The 18,625-nt window shown below is 48.1% G+C and overlaps 1 protein-coding gene across 1 annotated transcript in view; it reads right to left on the bottom strand.

The window, feature by feature from the left end:
• Window positions 1-16,781, bottom strand: part of CCBE1 (collagen and calcium binding EGF domains 1) — a 224,196-nt gene extending 207,415 nt beyond the window's left edge. The window contains exons 1-2 of the mRNA XM_045886615.3: window positions 15,909-16,781; window positions 15,451-15,531 (exon numbers count right to left, since the gene is read on the bottom strand). Of these exons, the coding sequence (XP_045742571.1) occupies window positions 15,451-15,531; window positions 15,909-16,039 (212 nt within the window). The 5' untranslated portion in view covers window positions 16,040-16,781. The remainder of the gene's footprint in view (window positions 1-15,450; window positions 15,532-15,908) is intronic.
• Window positions 16,782-18,625: the final 1,844 nt, after the last annotated feature.

Genomic DNA, 18,625 nt, shown 5'->3' with positions numbered 1-18,625 from the left:
CCATAGAAATGCCTTTGAGGAAAAACGAGCTTATTCTTGTGAAACGTAAGCAAGTAACTGTCCCTGGTCCATTGTCTCATACAGAGTTCTGCTCTGCTCCACGTGGACATCCCAGGTACAGTACTGAACTTCCCCTCTAGAAACAGTCTGAATTAGGCATACCTGTGAAAATAGGAGATCACACATTAGTGATGATGGAAGTACCACTCATCCATGATTTCACTCAAGAGAAATAACTCAAACCTCCATTTTATTTGGGAGAAAAAAATGGTTAAAAGCATGCATATTGGGTTTTGTGTGACATTTTTGTACTAGAAGACTGCATTTCTTTGAGATGAATATTGAAACGTGTAACGGTAAAAGGACATGTCTGGGATTTGCTTTAAAACACTCTAGCAGAGGGGTGCCTGGGTGGCTCAGTCGTTAAGTGTCTGCCTTCGGCTCAGGTCATGATCCCAGGGTCCTGGGATCAAGCCCCGCATCGGGCTCCCTGCTCCGCGGGAAGCCTGCTTCTCCCTCTCTCCCACTCCCCCTGCTTGTGTTTTCGCACTGTGTCTCTGTCAAATAAAATCTTAAAAAAACTCTAGCAGGGACGCCTGGGTGGCTAAGTGTCTGCCTTCAGCTCAGGTCATGATCCTGGGGTCCTGAAATCCAGCTCCGCGTCAGGCTCCCTGCTCAGCGGAGAGCCTGCTTCTCTCTGCCTGCCACTCCCCGCCGCTTGTGCTGACAAAATCTTTAATACTCTAGCAAAGAAAAGGGAATAGAGCAAATGGTGGAGAATATTGATAATCATGGATGTTGGTAGTGAGCCTTTGGGACTTGATTTTCCCACCATAGATTTGTTTTCATAATTTAAAAAAATGTACCCAGAGGGAAAACATGGTTAGCTTTTTGCTTTCAAAAAAAAAAAGGGGGGGGGGAGGGGAGTTTGTACTTCTTCCTCTTTGTGTTTGTGATGCAAGTATACCGAAAAGCCAAGGCTGCAGTTTAAGGCCATCCCATTATACCCTCAGCCTGGTGAAAGTGCTTTCAGAGGCAACCCGGGTTGAGATGCAGACCAAGCAGGGTAGAATACAAGAAGAGATGAACAGAATCAAGCTTCAAGCTAATGAGGAAACGGTCAACGCAAAACTCTAGTGGCCTACCATCTTGTTAAAGCAGGACCACCTGACCATGGAAAAGGATATTAAAAGGGAATTATCTGGTCCAGGTATTTACCCCAATGATAGTGATCTGAAGGGGCACCTGCACCCCAATGTTTATAGTGGCAATGTCCACAATAGCCAAACTATGCAGAGACCAGATGTCCATCAACAGATGTCTAAAAATGTGGTATATATACACAATATTATGCAGCCATCAAAAAAATGAAATCTTGCCATTTGCAATGACATGGATGGAACTAGAGGGTATTATGCTAAGTGAAGTAAGTCAATCCAAGAAAGTTATAGGATTTCACTCATGTGGAATTTAAGAAAATGGGAGGATCGTAGGGGAAGGGAGGGATAAAGATGAAATCAGAGGGAGATAAACCATAAGAGACTCTTAACTGTAGGAAACTAAGGGTTGCTGGAGGGTAGGTCAGCTGGGGGGCGAGGAGCACAGGTGGTAACTGGGTGATAGACATTAAGGAGGGCACATGTGATGAGCACTGGGTGTTATATGCACCTGATGAATCACTGACCTACCTCTGAAACCAGTATCACACTATTAAATAAAATTTTAAAAATATATAAGGGAGAAAAATAATTATCTGGTAATTCAAGAGAAGCCTGATCCTCTTATGTGGGTAATTCGGCTGAAAACGAAGTTCTTGGTTTATCCCTGTTTCACCACGTCCCTCCCTCTTGGCAGCTCTAAACAGAGCCAAATATGGAACCAGAACCAGGGCAGCAAAACGAGGACCCTGGCAATGCAGGGCTCCAGCAGGCCAATTAGCGCTCGAAGTCTTCACAAGGGCCCTTAGATAAATAAACTCAAAAGGATACACAGTAAAATGTAAATTTGCAATAAAAGTTTTTGTAAATTTAAGACAAGGATTAAGTCCAGTATATTAGGATAAAAGAGGTGAAGGAAATTTTATGAGAAAGCCTTCTCATCTGAGGTCATCGTTCCTTCCCACTTTATTAGCATGAGTCTCCTCCAAATGGAACAATCTCTCCTTTCTCGAGGTCACTATGGAAGTACAGCTCTTCCCTACATGAGGAAACGCACACTTCCCCCTCCTTAGCTTAGTCTATGGAACGGCAGGTCTTCAAGGCCAGCAGACAGGAGCCGGCCGGTGGCTCGGGGTGTGATGGGAAGGCGAGGCCTTAACACTTGTGAAGATGGGCTCCTGAGCTCACACGGTCCCGTGCTTGCAGCAAAGAGGAGCTCGCTTTCAAGAGTATACATACCTGGGGAGTAAGAAGACCTTCTACTCTTTAATAATGGGGTAAGAAAAACTACCCAAGGCATTCAAGAGATTCACTCCACGGCGCAAAGGTGGCTCTCCCGTTTTTAAGACTGATTAGAGAATTATCCAGAACACCCCATGGTATCTTCAGTTGTTTATGTCAAGCAAATCCCCTGGGCTGAAAACTAAGCCCATTTCCATTTGTTCTGCTCTGAACGAGTGATCAGTCACACATTGCCAGACCTAGAAAGAACGCAATCAAAGCCCCAACCTCCTGCGGCCCAGGATCAGGGAGCACCAGAGGGTCATGGGGACCAGCACCCATATGTTCTAGGAGGGCAGTAGCAGATTGGTCTGGAACAGCAAGACCTGTACAAACTGCAATCTGGTGGCACTAGATTATGGTTTTTTGATTCATGTAGGTAAACCTTGGTCTATTTGAAATTTGCATCTTCAGTTTAAAACCTGAACCCGTCAAAGCATCAGGAAGGACCCCTTAGCGTCTGCTGCCTTAGAAGGCGTGCTCTCCAGTGAAGAGATGAATTAAGGAGTATCTGTACAATGAAATGCTGTGCTGTTAAAATGGATCAGTACCCTTTGTGATGTGTTCCTTACCTATTATGTGAAAAAATTGCAGAACAAACCCATTTCTGTACATAGCAACTACAAATATTCTGTTCCCCAGGCACAGAAAAAAGAAAACCACACTCTAGTCCCTTGGTAGCCATTAGCCTAGAGGGGAATTAGAGCACCCCAGTTCGAAGTCCTGCATCGCTATGATGTAAATGCGCAAAGAACGAGTATTGTGATCATTAAAAGGACGATTTCCTTTTTGTGCCCCCTTCCTTGCAGGAACTTCAAAGCAGGATTTCCCTTTCCAGACTTCTCTAAAACAGCATCGTCGTTCCCTCATCGTTATGGCAATTTCCTTTTGTAACATCCTCAGAAGTGTGGATGAAACCCTCTCATCTTCGGGGCACAGCATGTTAAATGTGGTCCCAGCCGCACAGGACTGCATACATCACATCAAAGATACATGCACGAGCACACATCAATGTGTCAGGACAACACAACAGTCGAGCTGTACGTAAGCCAAGGGGTAAGTAGGCATCCTAGGAGAATACCAGTCATTTTAAAGGATGGACAGGGGAAAAGAAGTTTTTATAAACAGCCAAGAAAGGAGTCACCAGAGAGGCAGGACTTGGTGGAGCAGCTTGCATAGAGCTCGATGCTAAGAGCTACAGGGTTGGGGGGGGGGGGTAGTCGACACGAGAGATGCATATATGCCCCCCACCCCCCCGCGCGACCAGGAAGGGCCTCCAGGTGTGAGAAGACTGCCACCCCCTGCCCTGGGACAGCAGGTAGCAGCGGGGCTGCCAGAGCCCCCCCGGGGCTAGGCATCTCCAGCCTTGAGCAGCCTGTGTTTGACCTCAATGTGCCCTCTACAAATAATTTTCATCTGTGCGGCAACACCTGAAGATGTGGTTCCCAAACACTAGGGGTCTCTGGGAAAAAGACCTGAAGATGGTGGGGTGGCAAGCGCTGAGTCACTTATTAGGGTCCTTTCGTGCCTTCACTTGAGATTTTAAGTGTCCGTTCCTGTTATATCCTCTCTAATAGGGTGCCACACATTATGGTGTCAAACTCTGAAAGCGTATTTCAAATGCAGAGGTCACTTGTGAACCACTTCATCTTATCTGCCTCCCATTCAAAGAACTCCCTCTTTAAAGAACCTCAGCACATCCATCCATGAAATGCAATTGCCTTTCCTCCCTCAGTTTATAATAATTTCTATTTCTAGGACGTAACCAATATAATTGCTGTTATTCCAAAAAGCAGCCCATGTATATACCTATGCATTCCATGTGGATACATTTGGGGATTGTCTGGTTTAAGGCCATACGGAAAATACAGGGCTCAGGTGATAACCACGCGGGCACGCTAGAGTATTAGCTCATGTTAAAGTTAATTACAAACCTATAAAAAGCTCCGCGTTTGCTAGGGGGTTGAGATGTTCTTTCAGTTATCAGAGGAGAAACCTGAGGAGAACTAAAACTGGAATGGGAAGACTCTGCTAGCACACAGATTGCCTATCCCACTACGTGGGAAAAAAACAGTATGTTTGCATTTGATGCTTGCAAGGAAAGAAAAACACAGCTTGAAACTGAAAAGCTTTCATTTATAATACGCTGAGCCATGTTTATATCTTGGGAGAAGGTTCATGCGGTGTGGCAACAAAGCAAAATATTTTTGAAAAAAAAAATGCACCAAAAGTCACTAAGCAGCTCCAGACACCAAGCTGAGAGCCTGCAATAGGAAATGAAAAGTGATGGAATTTGCACAGGGGACTTCACACTGCTCAGCTTGGGAAACATCGAGCTCATGAGGACCAGTCTACCCATCCTGACTCACCTCCACCCACACCATCACTCCCGCATCCCCACGAACCACCCCACAGAAGGAAAGGAGATGCCAAGAGAAACACTAAGACCTACCAGACAAGGGATGGAGACACCAGGCTGACAGATGGTTCACCAACACAAACTTTAGCTAGAAGTTTCCCTGTTGAGAGGCATGAGGACCCACGCTTAGCAATCACAGAAGCAACCACTTGTCCCCTAGGCAAAGTGCCAGACTGCTCACCCCCTTTTGCCCTTTGCTCCAAGTTTTCAGCCTTGGCTGCAAGTTGTTATGCATGGAGCTTTAAAAAATTCCTGGTACTGGGTGCCCACCTCTGCAGTTTCTGCTATAACTGGTCTAGCGTGCACTGTGGGGACACTAGGCTTGTTTTTTAAACATTCCCTAGAGGGGCACATGCACCCCAATGTTTATAGCAGTAATGTCCACAACAGCCAAAATGTGGAAAGAGCCCAGATGTCCATCAACAGAGGAATGGATAAAGAGGAGGTACCTATATACAATGAACTATTACTCAACAAAAAGAATGAACTCTTACCATTTGCAACGATGTGGATGGAACTGAAGGGCATTATGCTAAGTGAAATAAGAAAAACTAGTATGATAGGATTTCACTATGTGGAATTTAACAAAACAGATCAACACAGGGGAAGGAAACGAAAGATGAAAACCGAGAGGGCGGCAAAAGATAAGAGACTCAACTCTAGGAAACAGGGTTGCTGGAGGGGAAGGGGGTGGGAGATGGGGTAACTGGGTGATGGGCATTAAGGAGGGCACTGGGTGTTATATGCAACTGATGAATCACTGAATTCTACCCCTGAAACTAGTAGTACAGATGTTAAATTACAAAAAAACCTCACTAGGTGATTCCGATGTGCAGTCCAGGCTATGAATCACTGCCTATGGTTCTACACAGTAAACAGAGGAGCCACGAGAGCAAGCGAATACTGGAATGACGCAGTGGTGCGCAGGAAATACCAGATTCTGCTTTGAAAGATCTGGAGTGGGGCTCAGCATTCCTAACGGATATCTCAACATAAGGGCTAGAACAGATCACGGCCTCCATCGCACATCCTACAGAAGCTCCACAGACCTGATCATGGACTACATTATGGTTTACATTACTTTAGGTGGTTTAACCCTCTCCCTTCAGTGGCATTGCTAAAGTTACTCTTTGGCTCCCTCAGGATCACCCTGGTGGACAGATACCCATGGAAAATAGGGGGTCTAGAAAACATCCCCTTCACGTGGCCCAGTGTGTGCTGGGTTTTATCGGAGGGGAGGATATGGGCCGAACAGTGACCTCCCGAAATTGAAGTCCTAACCCCAGTACCTCAGAATGTGACTGTATGTAGAGACAGGAGCCCTGAAGAGGTCACGGAGTTAAAATGAGGTCATGAGAATGGGCTGGAATCCAATAATACTGCCCTCACAAGAGACAACCAGACAGAGATACAGAGGGAAGACCGGGGGGGGGGGGCGGGAAATGGAGGGAAGACCGGGGGGTGGGGGGGAGACACGGAGGGAAGACCGCAGTCTGCAAGCCCAGGAGACCCACTGGAAGGGGTCAACCCTCCCAACACCTTCACCTCAGACTTCTGGCCTCCGGGATCTGAGAAAATAGTTTAAGCCACCCGAGACCATGTTGTTTAAGCAGTCCTAGCAAACCAACACTGGGGGCTTGGTTTGTGGGGTTTTTTTTTTTTTTTTTTTTTTTTTTTAAAGGTTTTAGAGAATGAGTAATGCAGGGGGGGTGGGCAGAGGGAGGAAGAATCCCAAGCAGACTCCGAGCTGAGCGCAGAGCCCGACTTGGGGTTTGATCCCATGACCCTGAGAGGACTTAAACCGGAAACCAAGAGTCGGACACTTAACCAACTGAGCCACTGAGGCATACCTGTGTATCTATTTTGAACCCTGGCTCTGCCACACACCTGAGATCTTGACTGAGAACTTGCATGAAGACTTACCCACAAGGAAGGTAGCCACCCTGCTTTTTGTTGTGATCTCAGTTTTTGGTATTCAAAACTCACTCCCCCTCCTCTTTCTCCTCTGTGTTCCAGATAGAAACTGGTGCCTGGTTAGGTGACCTCCACGTAAGTCCCAGGTTCTGGCATAAAATTGCTTTCCCTATGTCCACCCAGCTAGGCCAGAATGGGCATGAGTGATCTCTTACATATGTAAATTAGTATTAAATTCAATTTTCACAGAATTTGCAAAAAAGAATCAAGTTTTCTCAGAGATAGAATGCAACATCAGTGAGATTCTAGGTTCTTCTAACCTTTCAGGTACTGCCAGAACTACATTCCAGCGTTTTTGGAACAACCTTGCTTCCAAGGAACAGTCTTTGTGGTCTTGGTGGGTTCCTAGGAAGGCAACCTCAGCTCCGCCATGCAATTTTTCCACCATAAAAATCACGAGCAATTTCGCTATAGAAAAATTCCAACACAACACATGGACACGTTACCAAGAGCAATGCCGAGTGAGAGCAAAAGCAAGAGAATAGCTGGAGGGAAAGTCATGGCGCCATGTCCGTGCTGGCTTTTAGACAGCCTGACCTCCAAGGTGGTAGTGCTAGACACACAGGAGAGGTTAGAAAATTGCGTTTGTAGAGCTATCAACTTTTCTAAGCTTAGACGGCCTTTTAAATTTGGTTGAATCCGTAGAAAACAGCTGTTACCAAGGTCAGAAGCTCCCACGAGTTTAATATGAACTTTTTCTCCACCCAACTTCACCTCCATAGGATGCTCTCTGCTCCTTATCAAGTTTTTATACCTTTTTCTTTACCACGCCCCAGAGCTTTTCTCCTAATAGGTCAGGTGGTGTGTTCCAACGTTTTCCTCCTTTCCTCTCTCCAAAATGCCATTAGATTTTGCTCCTGTCCCCTCGAAATATTTGTGCTCTCATTTGATTTTTGGATGTGAAGTTCTCCACTATAGAAATTCAAAACAAACTCGGAGAGGCAGCTCTGAGTCAACAGAGCATGGGATGATCAATATGCAAGTCAGGAATTAAAGTATGGAATTAGGGGTGGGGGAGGGTAAGATCAGCCAAGGCAATCCAGAGTACTCAACTCGAACATGAAGGCCTGGTCTTGGGAACATGAAGAAAAGCAGAAGTTAGTCCTCAACTACTTGCAAATAGCTTAAGAACACTGAAATTATGTCCATTTATAGTACCACTTGGGGATGACTGGTGGGGGCAGAAATTCCAGCTCAAATACTGATTCCCCGAGATCAGGAAACCAAGTCACAAAGATGCTCGGGCCAGGAGGTCCAAATACAATAAGGCAACATGAAGGCAAAGACCTAAAGATGAAGCTAAATACATCCCAAGTGACCTGAGAACTTATCTGTGGACAAGGTTACGTACAGAGAACCCCACTCAGTCTTTGTGTTAAGATGGCTCACTAGAGAGTAGCTCCGTTGGTTAAGTGTCCAACTCTTGATCTCAGGGTTGTGAGTTCCAGCCCCATGCTGGGCATGGAGCCTACTTGGGGGGGGGGGGGGGCAGAGATGGCTTTCTAGAAGTCAGCAAACATCCTATAAACGGCCAGATGTTAAAGATCTGAGGCTTCGGGGGCCAAATGAGGTCTCTAACAACCCTTTAAAGATATGAAAAGCATTCTTAGATCATAAATTGTATAAAAACAGGCCATGGGCCCTACTACTTCACCAATTCCTGCTCTGTACCAAACTCCCAGACCAGATCCTAGAGCAGAGGGCTCTCCTGGCCTCCCACCCGTTCTCAACCAGCAGCTGCTGGGCTGAGAGCCGCCCCCGCCGTTCCCAGATGGAGGCTGGAGGGCTTCACCCCAGTGGGGCAAACACAGAACACCCCCCAGGTGTAGCCAAGAAAGAAAGGTTGAGAACAGAGAGAAAGGCTGAACACAGATGTGGTCCACGTTTCTGAAATCCGAAAGTATGAAAAGATGATCTAGTTCACATTCTGCCACACCGAACAAGGCAGTATATTCATGCATCCAAACTCTTCACGCAGGCTTTTGACGTGAAGCTGGAAAGATGTGCTGCTTTGCTCAAAGGAGATTAAATATGAAGACCTCCTACTACCACCCCATCCCCCCACCCAGGTCTCAGGATGGAGACCGTCCAGAAGGTTCAGCTACAACTACAATGATCCATAAGGGATTAGGAGAAGGGAGGAATGTGGAGGGGCAGGCCTTCTTAGAACAGTCTGCTTAAAGTTACTGTTGGAAAACAGGAGGGTGGAGTAAGAGGTGAACTGGGTGTTCCTAATGGGCCAGTTCTGAGGCTGCCATCCACCTCACAGGGCAGACAGCCAGAGAATTCCCTTTGTACTTTCACATTCCAGTAATTCTTGAGACTTGGGGCACGCATTAATTTTCCACTAACACCTCTGTAGAACAAAACTTTGGTTACCACCACCCCTGGACTCCTGGGTCCCTGCTTGGTGGGTTTCTTTTGCTGAAAGACAGCTGGTCCATAGGAAATTTCAAGCTCTTAGCCTCCAAAATGGGACCTTAATCAGATGTGTGCCAAAAGAACTTAAATAGGTCCCAAAGACAGCTTTGACTCAAAATTCCCTTACTAAAAGTCGAATTAAAATATAAGTTCTAGGAGGGTAGAGGCAAGAGTTTTTCAGCATACATCTGTGGGAAATGCAAAGTCCCTCGAACTGTGCTTGGCACCTGGTAACTCAAGTATTTGCTGAATAAGTGAACCAAAGTTGTTGGTAAAACTTTAACACTCATAAATGGCTTCATGGAAAAGAACCTAGCCTGAGAAGCTGATGGTATAGTGGTTTTCACCCCCAGAGAAAAGCAATAAAGAGATGGAGCGGAGACCTCTGTTCTCTGGCTATTCAGCAGGGCTCCCAACGCAGGCGGACCGTCTCACTCACAAAAGCGGGAAAGGTCCCGCTGAGCAGGGGGTGGTAGGTTTGGAGAAGCTGAGCTCACTGGCACGTGAACTACTGATTGAAATGCAAACTTTCTCCGGAGAAGATAGGGTATCCTAGAATAAAAGAGTGCATTTGCTTTTTCCGGGTGCACCCACGCAGCTTCACTTAGAAAAGATGAATATCGGAAAGTCAGGCATCCATGACTTCAGGGACAACGAGCAAAGCCACTGCACCCGTCTCGGAGGGCACTCTGGGGAATGTGCAGCCTTTTGTGGTGAATTTGGTTGTCCTTTCCTATCACTTGGTGCTGTTTCTCTGAGAAGAGTGAAAAGTGATATGGAACCCGCCTTGGCCAAGCCCTCCCACGTCCCCGCCCTCCTCCAACACCTGTTCAGCTGAAGATAAACGTGGGAGGGAGCGGGATCCCCTTTAAAACTGCAATCCTCACTTCAAAGCCAGGGTCTACAGGGCAATTAACAGGCAGGAACACCTGCGTCCTCTTCAGGTGTTAAGTAGCAAGGTCAGGGCATTAGCTGGAGCTGCCCGAGAATCCGCACCTGTAACACATTAGCAGCTCAAGCAGGTCCAGCCGAGCGCTGAGGAAGACAACCATAGCACCTCACAGCAGCCCAGGGAACGTGGGTTCCGAAAGAGCCCCTCTCAGAAAAGGAGGCATACTTGGATAGGCCAGCGACCACAGTTCTAGAAAGGTTAGTAAGTTGAAAGTTGATTTCATTCACTTGTATATTCACTCGGTCATTTGACATGTGGAACACTGTCCAGGCCTGAGGCTAGCCTCAGAGGGTATGGTCACGAACCAGGGGACACTTGGTCCACCCCCCCCCACACACAAGCGGGCTGACCATCCAGTGACAGACGGTCTAACCCAGGGAAACCGAGGCTGCCTGCAATTTAGACAGTTCCTACCCAAACCACCGGTCTCCTGCTCTTTTCATACCAGCTCCTCTTCAGCAGAGGATCATGAAGATGTGCTTTCTGAAAGGGGGCAGCATGCCCTGAGCCAACGATTACCCACAGCACACCCACCCACCCCGTGCCGGTCCTGAGCTTTGTCGGCAGTGGGCTGAGGACCAGAGGGTCTGCTTCCTAGCCTTGTCTCTGCCCAGAGCGTCCTTCGTGACTTCAGGCAAGGGGCAAGCCTCTAAGATCCTTTAAACTATGCCTTCTTCCTGCTCTTATGGGCACATGAGTAGGGCGCTTTATATGGTCAGCAAGCAAGAAACACAGATACGCTTTGTGATTTCCCCCCCCCCCCCCCCGAGGCACTGCAGTTTTGGGCTTTCCTGCATTTGAAAACGTATCTAAAAACTAGCGTACAGTGGTGTATAAACACCATTTCTGGATGTGGAGTTCACTTTTTCAAAAATTTCTACCGTACTGTCCAAAACTCCATGTCCACTGAGCACCTATGTGCACCCAACGTGCCAAACGTGGAGGGCGGGGGGGATTCAACAGTATGAGTGGTACTGTTCATCCAGCACTTCCTATGTATATCAGCTCATTTAATCCTTCACCATAACCCTGTAACTTCACCACTAATTGGTTTCTTTACCTTAGTGGTCTCTCAAATCCTAAGTCACAGAACAATTTAGTCAAGCTAGGATTCCAACTGGCACAGTTCCTATTACTGCTCAGGTTGACCTCCGAGCCCTCTGTAGGAACTGTGACCCACCAGATAGCACATTCTCCAGTCTTCCCTCCAATGTAGCCTCAGCTAGAGTGCAGGGCTCTCAAGCTGGTAGGGCTGCTCTAAGTGACCTTCTTGTTCTCCAAATCCCACACAAACCCATTTGCAGAAAGATCACATTAACTTCGACCTTTTAACAGGATTTGGCAATACAGATTATGGAAAAGTGGGGGTTTTGGCATCCCTAGGTCATTATATCCCGCGGGAACAGGGTCCTAAGAGCAGTACCTAATGAGCTGCAGAGGGACAAACACTGCCGAGGGGAAGCTACGGGCCGTGGCAGTCCACAAACCACAAAACGGAGCTACAGCCAATGCAATTTAAACACCTAACAGTGATAAAGTATTTTCTCTTGCCCAGAAAGCCATTCCTAGCTGCTTCTAAGCTCATCTCCATCATCGATACAGTATGAACTACAGGACTTTGAACTGGATCATCTACCATTGCGTATTGGTTAGTTTCAAAGGCCTTAGTCTAAAAATCAGGTCTCTAAGCAGACCAGACAGTAACTTATTCTACAGGCATTTTGTAAGGCTATTTTAAGCTAATAGATGCTCAGTAAATCCTTACCGGATCAGGAAAGTTAGAATGTTTACTAGATACTGCTTCGTTCAAAAGTTGGATTTTCTGGACATCCCCTACACAATGTATTCATTTTTAAAAAAGCCTTTAACAGGTTTTACTGATAGACCCAATAAATGAAAGGTAAACATGAACCTCTTGTTCAAAACTACATGGTCGGGGGGTGGGGGGTGGGGTAAACTTGTGGGGAAAAACAGCCACAAGAGGCTAGCACCCTGATAAATTTATATGCTTAGTTTGGCTATAAGAGTCTTAGATAAATCACACCCCAACGGTGAAATCTTTAATAAAGGAGTACACCCTGCATCGGATTATAACACTGAGCAGTACATACTCTAAGCTTGGTAGGCTGTCACTGGCATTCACTCAAGTTTAACTTTGGGCACTTGGCCCAATGCACACTGGGTTAGATGGTCTCGAGACAGCCCTGTGATTAAGAAATCCTTCAAGGAAGGAAAGCTATACACATATGAACCAATATTGTATATGACAGAATATGAATTATTTAAGGACAGATCTCCAGGATGGTGGTTAACTGAAAAACCACTGTCATGGTGAGTGTTGTTTTCCATCAAACGGTCTTTTAAATTTACTGCCATCTGAATTTATAGTCTTCCTTAGACCCCAGGATCTTGAAAGTTCTACCTCCTCTGTAGGCACCTCTGGGATGATGAAAGGGCCTGGGCCCAGACCTTGAAGTCAGACAAACCTGGGTTTGAATCTTGGCTCCCACGTGTATTAACTTTGTGACCCTGACCAAGTTTACTTAATCCTGGAGTTTCGGTTCTTCCCCTGTAAAACTGAAATACAAAAGAGTGGCTTTGAGGATTAGAGATAATGTATGTAAAGTGCATAGAATGGTGCTAAGTACAAAGTCCTCAGGCTGTCATTTCATATACAGAAGGCAAACGTGGGAAGGTGCTTGGGTGAAACCCTGGGAAACAAGTATACAAAGGTGGGGGGGGGGGGCGGTCCAGAACAAAGATTCTGAACCCAGCTTTCCTTCTCCGTACCATTTAGGTCTCTATAGCTTTTAGGAATAACAGATCAGATTAACACTACCATGAACATGGTGGGAGTAAATTTTTTTTTTTTTTTTTAAGTCCCATAAAAAAATTTAAGTTCAGAAGGACTTCTGTAGTTCTCACTTGTGCTAAAAACTGTTCAAAGGACGAGGGGTAAAATCCGGGCCATCTGTCAGTATTTCCCAAGCAGCTCAGCTACTGTACTTAAGCTTAATTAAGGATCATCCAAGAGTTGAGGAGTCTGGTCTCCTGGAAGGCTGGTTTTTAGTTTTTGGTTGATTTGGTAGGAGTAACTACTCGTGCACCTGTAGAAGCCTCTGTGCCTCTTGAATTTAAATGGGTTTGCACAGTGACCAGATGGAGGACCGTGGTTCCTATGTAAGTGCTTAGCCTTTAATGCACGTTACATTAACACACAGGCTCTGATCTGGGAGGTTTGGGATGGGCCTGGACACTAACAAGCTCCTAGAGGATACTGGTTTCCAGATCCCACCTGGAGCAAGAGCCTCTAGGAGCCGAGACAATAAATCCACAAACCAAGCACAAGTCCCCCCATTCTTGGGGTTCAAAAGCAAACAGGGGCTCAGTAACTGCCAATCAACTGTCTTCAGGAATTTACGGAGTTACAGGAACAGTATAACCGTATACACAGAACCCTGGATTATCCATAAAACAAAGTAACAAAACCAGAAAATATTCACAGGGACCACTACTCATTTTCCCCAGATGAAAAACCCCTCTCCCATTCCTCTCATTCCCAAAAACAAAGTTCCTTATTTTTCTGTGATGTAAAATAGCCTTGTTAGTTCTCATAAGCTGTTCTTTTGGATAGCCATTAATGAGAACACTTAAAGACATTGATAGTGTCTCTTGGGGAGTCAGTGTAAAAAAAATTAAACCAGGGAAGAGGAGTAACAGTCAACTTAGAACACTAATCCGGCACCAGTGGTTTCTGAAAATTGGACATGCATTCTGCAAGTACCACTGATTTATGTGCAGTCTGACCTTCAGGGACTGAACAAATGAGTAAACCATCTCAGGGACACTTTCCCTGTGAGAGGCTTTGTACTAGAATGCTAGGAAAACAACACGTCCTAATACTGTGGTCATGTGGATGACACATGGGGCTGGCGCCAGGCAAACAATCCTGGTGCTAGTACCCTCGGGTCATCCCACCAGCTGGATAACCTTGCTTACCCAGTTAACCTCTTCAAGTCTTTACCTGTCAACTGAACATACTCCTACCCCCCATCTCCCCCACCCAGGCCTCAGCACATTTGATCGGTGTTGACCACCCATGTCCTGGATAAGACAATGCTTCCCAAGCCCAGGGAGTATTGCCCCACTTAAAGGATGGGGGTCATTCCACTGCCCACAAGATTTTAAAGCACCGTATGCAACGTAACTGATTACTGGTTTGTGTACCACAAACTCACCAGCCCTGAAACCACTTATATCTGAAACTTTGAGCATGTGAACTAAGATCTCAGCGGCCCCAAAAGCATGGTGATTGATTCATCTGTTACATTATGAATAAAGCTTTTCTCCAAATTCACTTCTGGGGATTGCTGCATTACCTTGTACTACCCAATATTTATCCTGGCACCCCAGAGCGTAGGATTGGCTGAAACAGTCTGGCGGGAGTGTGATTCCCAGTACCTTGCACCATACCTTTAAAAAGCAATTCGTGTTTATGGATCTATGCCCCCCATTCAAAGCAGTGGACCAAAAGCCAAGAACTCAACGGTGAAAACAAATCAACCCTCACCTCCAAAAGGCTGCAAGCAGGGAACAGTAATTTGAGAATGAGAACCACCTGGGAAACGTTTTCCAATCTACATGGATTCCCTAGCCCTAGTCAGGGGTAATTTTAACAAGCACCCAGGTGATCTGTGGACTGCACTTTCAGGAAGTACTCTCCTTATGGCTCAACAAGCTCAACATTTCCCCCCCCCTCCACACACATACCCACGTCCACAGCCCGCAAACCTCCTCCATCCTTTTGCCTCCAGAGACCGTTAGTGTGTTGCACTCCGTCCCAGGAGAGGGTCAAAGGACAGTCAAGGACTAAGTATTTGTCAACTGTGTTTTTGAAACAAAACGCAAACGCGGCCATCCGTCTTTGCCACGGCGCAGTTTGCACCCACAATCCAATCCACTTAGAAGCTTTCAGCCTCTTCCTCTCCACCACACGAAATATTCCAAGAAGCGGTAAACGCCTCAGGGTCCTAGGGTGCAAAGTCTAGGTGCACACTTGATTGCCCATCATTGCTCTGGCCCAAAAACCACACCGAGAGGTCTGCACTAAAGGACTCCCCAAGCACATCCCGGCGCAACCGTGGCCCCCAGTCACCGAGCGCGTCTCCAAACCCCTCCTCTGCGCAGCCGCCTTCCCAACTAGCCCCGGTGCTCGGCGGCGGACTCGGCAGAGCCCGGAGACTTACCTGAAACACGTGGTGAGCTCCCCCGTAGGCTTCAGACACGGGTATTTCGTCGTGGCGATCTTGTTTTCTGAGCAGATCTCTCTAGGAAGACAGGGCAGCCACTTCGCTGGCCGTCCGCGGAGAGCGAAGGGCAGGGCGCGCGAGGGTGGCAGGGCGCTGCGTCCCGGCGCGCCGAGCAGGCGCTGGTCCCCGAGCGCGGACGCCGAGCGGCCTCGGGGCCTGGGCTGGGGTCCGCCGGCGCGAACCCAGCCCCGGAGGAGCCGTACCAGGGCGCCCCAGACCCACTGACGGGGAGCCCGGGCAGGGCGCGGAGTTTAATGCCGCCCGGGGTAGTTGAGCCCCCAGCCCGTGCCAGCGGAGCCGGGGCGCTGGGGGGCGTGCGGGCGCCTGCAGGGGCCGGGATACTGCCCCCACCCCACGAACCGGGCGCGCAGCCAGCCGGGGCTGGCAGCGCTTACCTGTCGCCGTCCTCGGGCTCCTCTCGGTAGCTCCACGTGTGTCCCAGCGCCAGGAGCAGCAGCAGCGGACCCAGGCTCCTGCCCAGCTGCCTCCTCGCCGCTCCTCCCCGACTCGGAGGCGGCGGCACCATCAGGGAAGCTCCCGGCTTCTGCCCGGCGCTGGAGCTCTTTCCCCGCCTGTGCTCGGCTTCTCGGCGGCCGCTGCCTTCCCTCTCCCCGGCAGGGGGCGCCGGAGGGCAGGGGCGTCTGCGCCACCTGCGCGAGGCGCGGGGCTGGGGGTGTCCTGGAGCGGGGGTGGGGGGGTCAGGCTAGGAGTCGGGGTGTGGGTGCAGAGGCGGCGGCGGAGGAACAGGGAGGTGGGTCGCCTGCGGTGCTCGGCCGGCGCGGGGGTCGCGGGGGCTCAGCCGTCTCGCCCAGGATGTCCACTTGGGATCCACGGACTCGCCAGGCTCGGCTTTGGGCAGCGCCCTCCCTTCTCACCTCTTCCTGGGCTGGGAGGGACGGGCAGGGCGCGCGAGCCGACGGCTGTGCGCATCTTGCCCCAGGCCAGCTCGACCGGGAGGAGGAGCCGGCTCGCCCCCGGGGGAGAAGGAAGGGGGGCGGGGGGAGCCTAAGGGTTAATAAGCTTCCTTCCTGGCGTCAGGTCACCTCTGAAGGCCAGGGCAGGCCTCTGGTCGCCTTTCGCCCTCCAGTGCCTACGCCCTGCTTTCCCGCCACCCTGGGCTCCTCTCGGCAGGATTCGGGAAGGAGTTGTCGGAAGGACAGGCGCTTCTCCCCAGCTGCTTTTCACGCCCGGGACAGTACGGCTTACAGGGCGTAGCAGCCTGGCTTCCTTAAGATCTTAAAAGAAAGTTCTCCGGTCGTTTCAATCGTTCGTAAAGCCGCTATTTTCTTCCCAATTGGAGCCGGGGACAAGTGAGCCGCGCGCTTCTCTTTCCTTTTTCTTCACCCCCCCCCCCCCGGGGGGGTCTTATATGCTCTTGCCATGAGCGGCTTTCACGAGGTTTCCACGCCACGTGAGCCACCACACTTGGAGGAGGAAACTCCTCCAAGACCAGGTGAGACCGAGGGGCCCTTAATCGCCGGCCCTGCCAGCCGCTAGTTAACCGCGGCGTGAGCACGCCGAGCCCGCAGACCCCGGGCGGGGGCGGTAAATCCGCTCATTTGGTGATGACCCCACTGTCCTTCGTTATTCCTCTGCATCTGGACGCTTGGTTGCACATCAGGAGTTTCCGTGCCTGGTGACATAGACGTGCCCCACGGAGCCAGGCAAGTGGTCGTGGCCCAGAAAGAAATTGGAACAGCACAAGGTTGTAATGCCGAACCAACACGTGGTTCTGCAGAGGCCAGGACCCGGCGAAAGGTAGCTTGTTCACTAGTTACCGGTGTTAAGCAGGTGCTTGGGTTCAGAATATTCTGGTCAACTGAGAATTACCGTGCATATCACATACACCTTGACATTTTTAAGAGCAATGGCAGCCTCCTCCCTCTGTAGAATGCTTTTCTATTTTCCAAAGGTTTTTCACATTCATGATTTTATTTGATACACTATGCCTTAAAACTAGGAATCCGATTTCTTAGTAAGGTGGGGTTTTTTTTCCCTACAAATCTTACACAGACTTAGCAGACCATAAAACAGACTTGATATTAAAATACAGTGCTACACACAAAGAAAGTTTTCACGTGGTAATTCAGAAGACCCTTCAGAAGCTTGCAACACCTGAGAATGAGGATCATGGGATCAGGAAAAAAAAAAAAACAAAAAACAAACGATCCGGATTCAAATCCAGGCTGTGTGACTTATTAGCTATGTGACTTTGGGCAAGTTGCTTAACCTTTCTGAAATTTATTTTTCTCATCTGCAAAATGGGGAACCTCCCTCATAAATGTTTATGAGTATTAAATGAGGTAGTGCATATAAAGTTTTTTTTAGTGCCTGCCATGTATTGAGTGCTCAGTAGACATTAACTATTATTATTTTTAATGTAATTATTGCACAGAATTTTCAGTTTTAACTTTCTAGCTTTCTGCTTCCTAGATAAATAAAAGTTTATTTCACAATAGTTGTTTGGGCTTCTAAAGCGATACCTCTCTGAGCACATTGAAAAATAAAGGCATCCTGGAACTTATAAAAATTGTATCACTTTAGATTGTACCACAAACCTGTTTAGTCTCCATCTTGCAGGGAAGACACTATCCTGTAGGAGGGTCTGTTTTTATTATCAATTACTTTGATATCTTGCTATCTTTTTTCTCATTTTTACTTGTTTTTCTACTGTTGCATGGTGGACGTTAGTTCTACAAGTAATAGAATGGTGAAGATTAGTTCTCACTTTCATTAAATAGTTAATAAGCCACATATGGAGACACGAAGCTTGGCAGAGAAAGTAATTCAGGCTGCAAAATGGTAAAAGCAAAACCGTGCCCATTATGCACAGGGGACATAATTGGGGACAAAGCCAACTTTGCCGCCACCTTATTTTCAGCCCAGTACACTGAGCACGCATGACAAAGAGGCGTCAGAGAAGGTGCTGGGGCCATGCAATCAGCCCAGGTTTGCCTGGGGAGGAAATTCTAAGAGTGGGTGATCAGAGCATTTCTGGAAGAGGTGAGCTGGAGCAGAGACCTGGAGAAAACCTTTGCCCTGAGGCCTGGAATTTAAACTCCTTGGCAGCTACTGAGAGCAGGACACTTAGTGTCACGCTTGGGGTGGGGGC

This window comes from Mirounga angustirostris, unplaced genomic scaffold, assembly GCF_029215605.1.
Source record: "Mirounga angustirostris isolate CCGP_5_RB_7025 unplaced genomic scaffold, mMirAng1.0.hap1 SCAF_14, whole genome shotgun sequence".
Lineage (NCBI taxonomy): Eukaryota > Metazoa > Chordata > Mammalia > Carnivora > Phocidae > Mirounga > Mirounga angustirostris.
The sequence above is the reverse complement of the archived record's forward strand: the minus strand, read 5'-3'. Positions and strand labels throughout refer to the sequence as shown.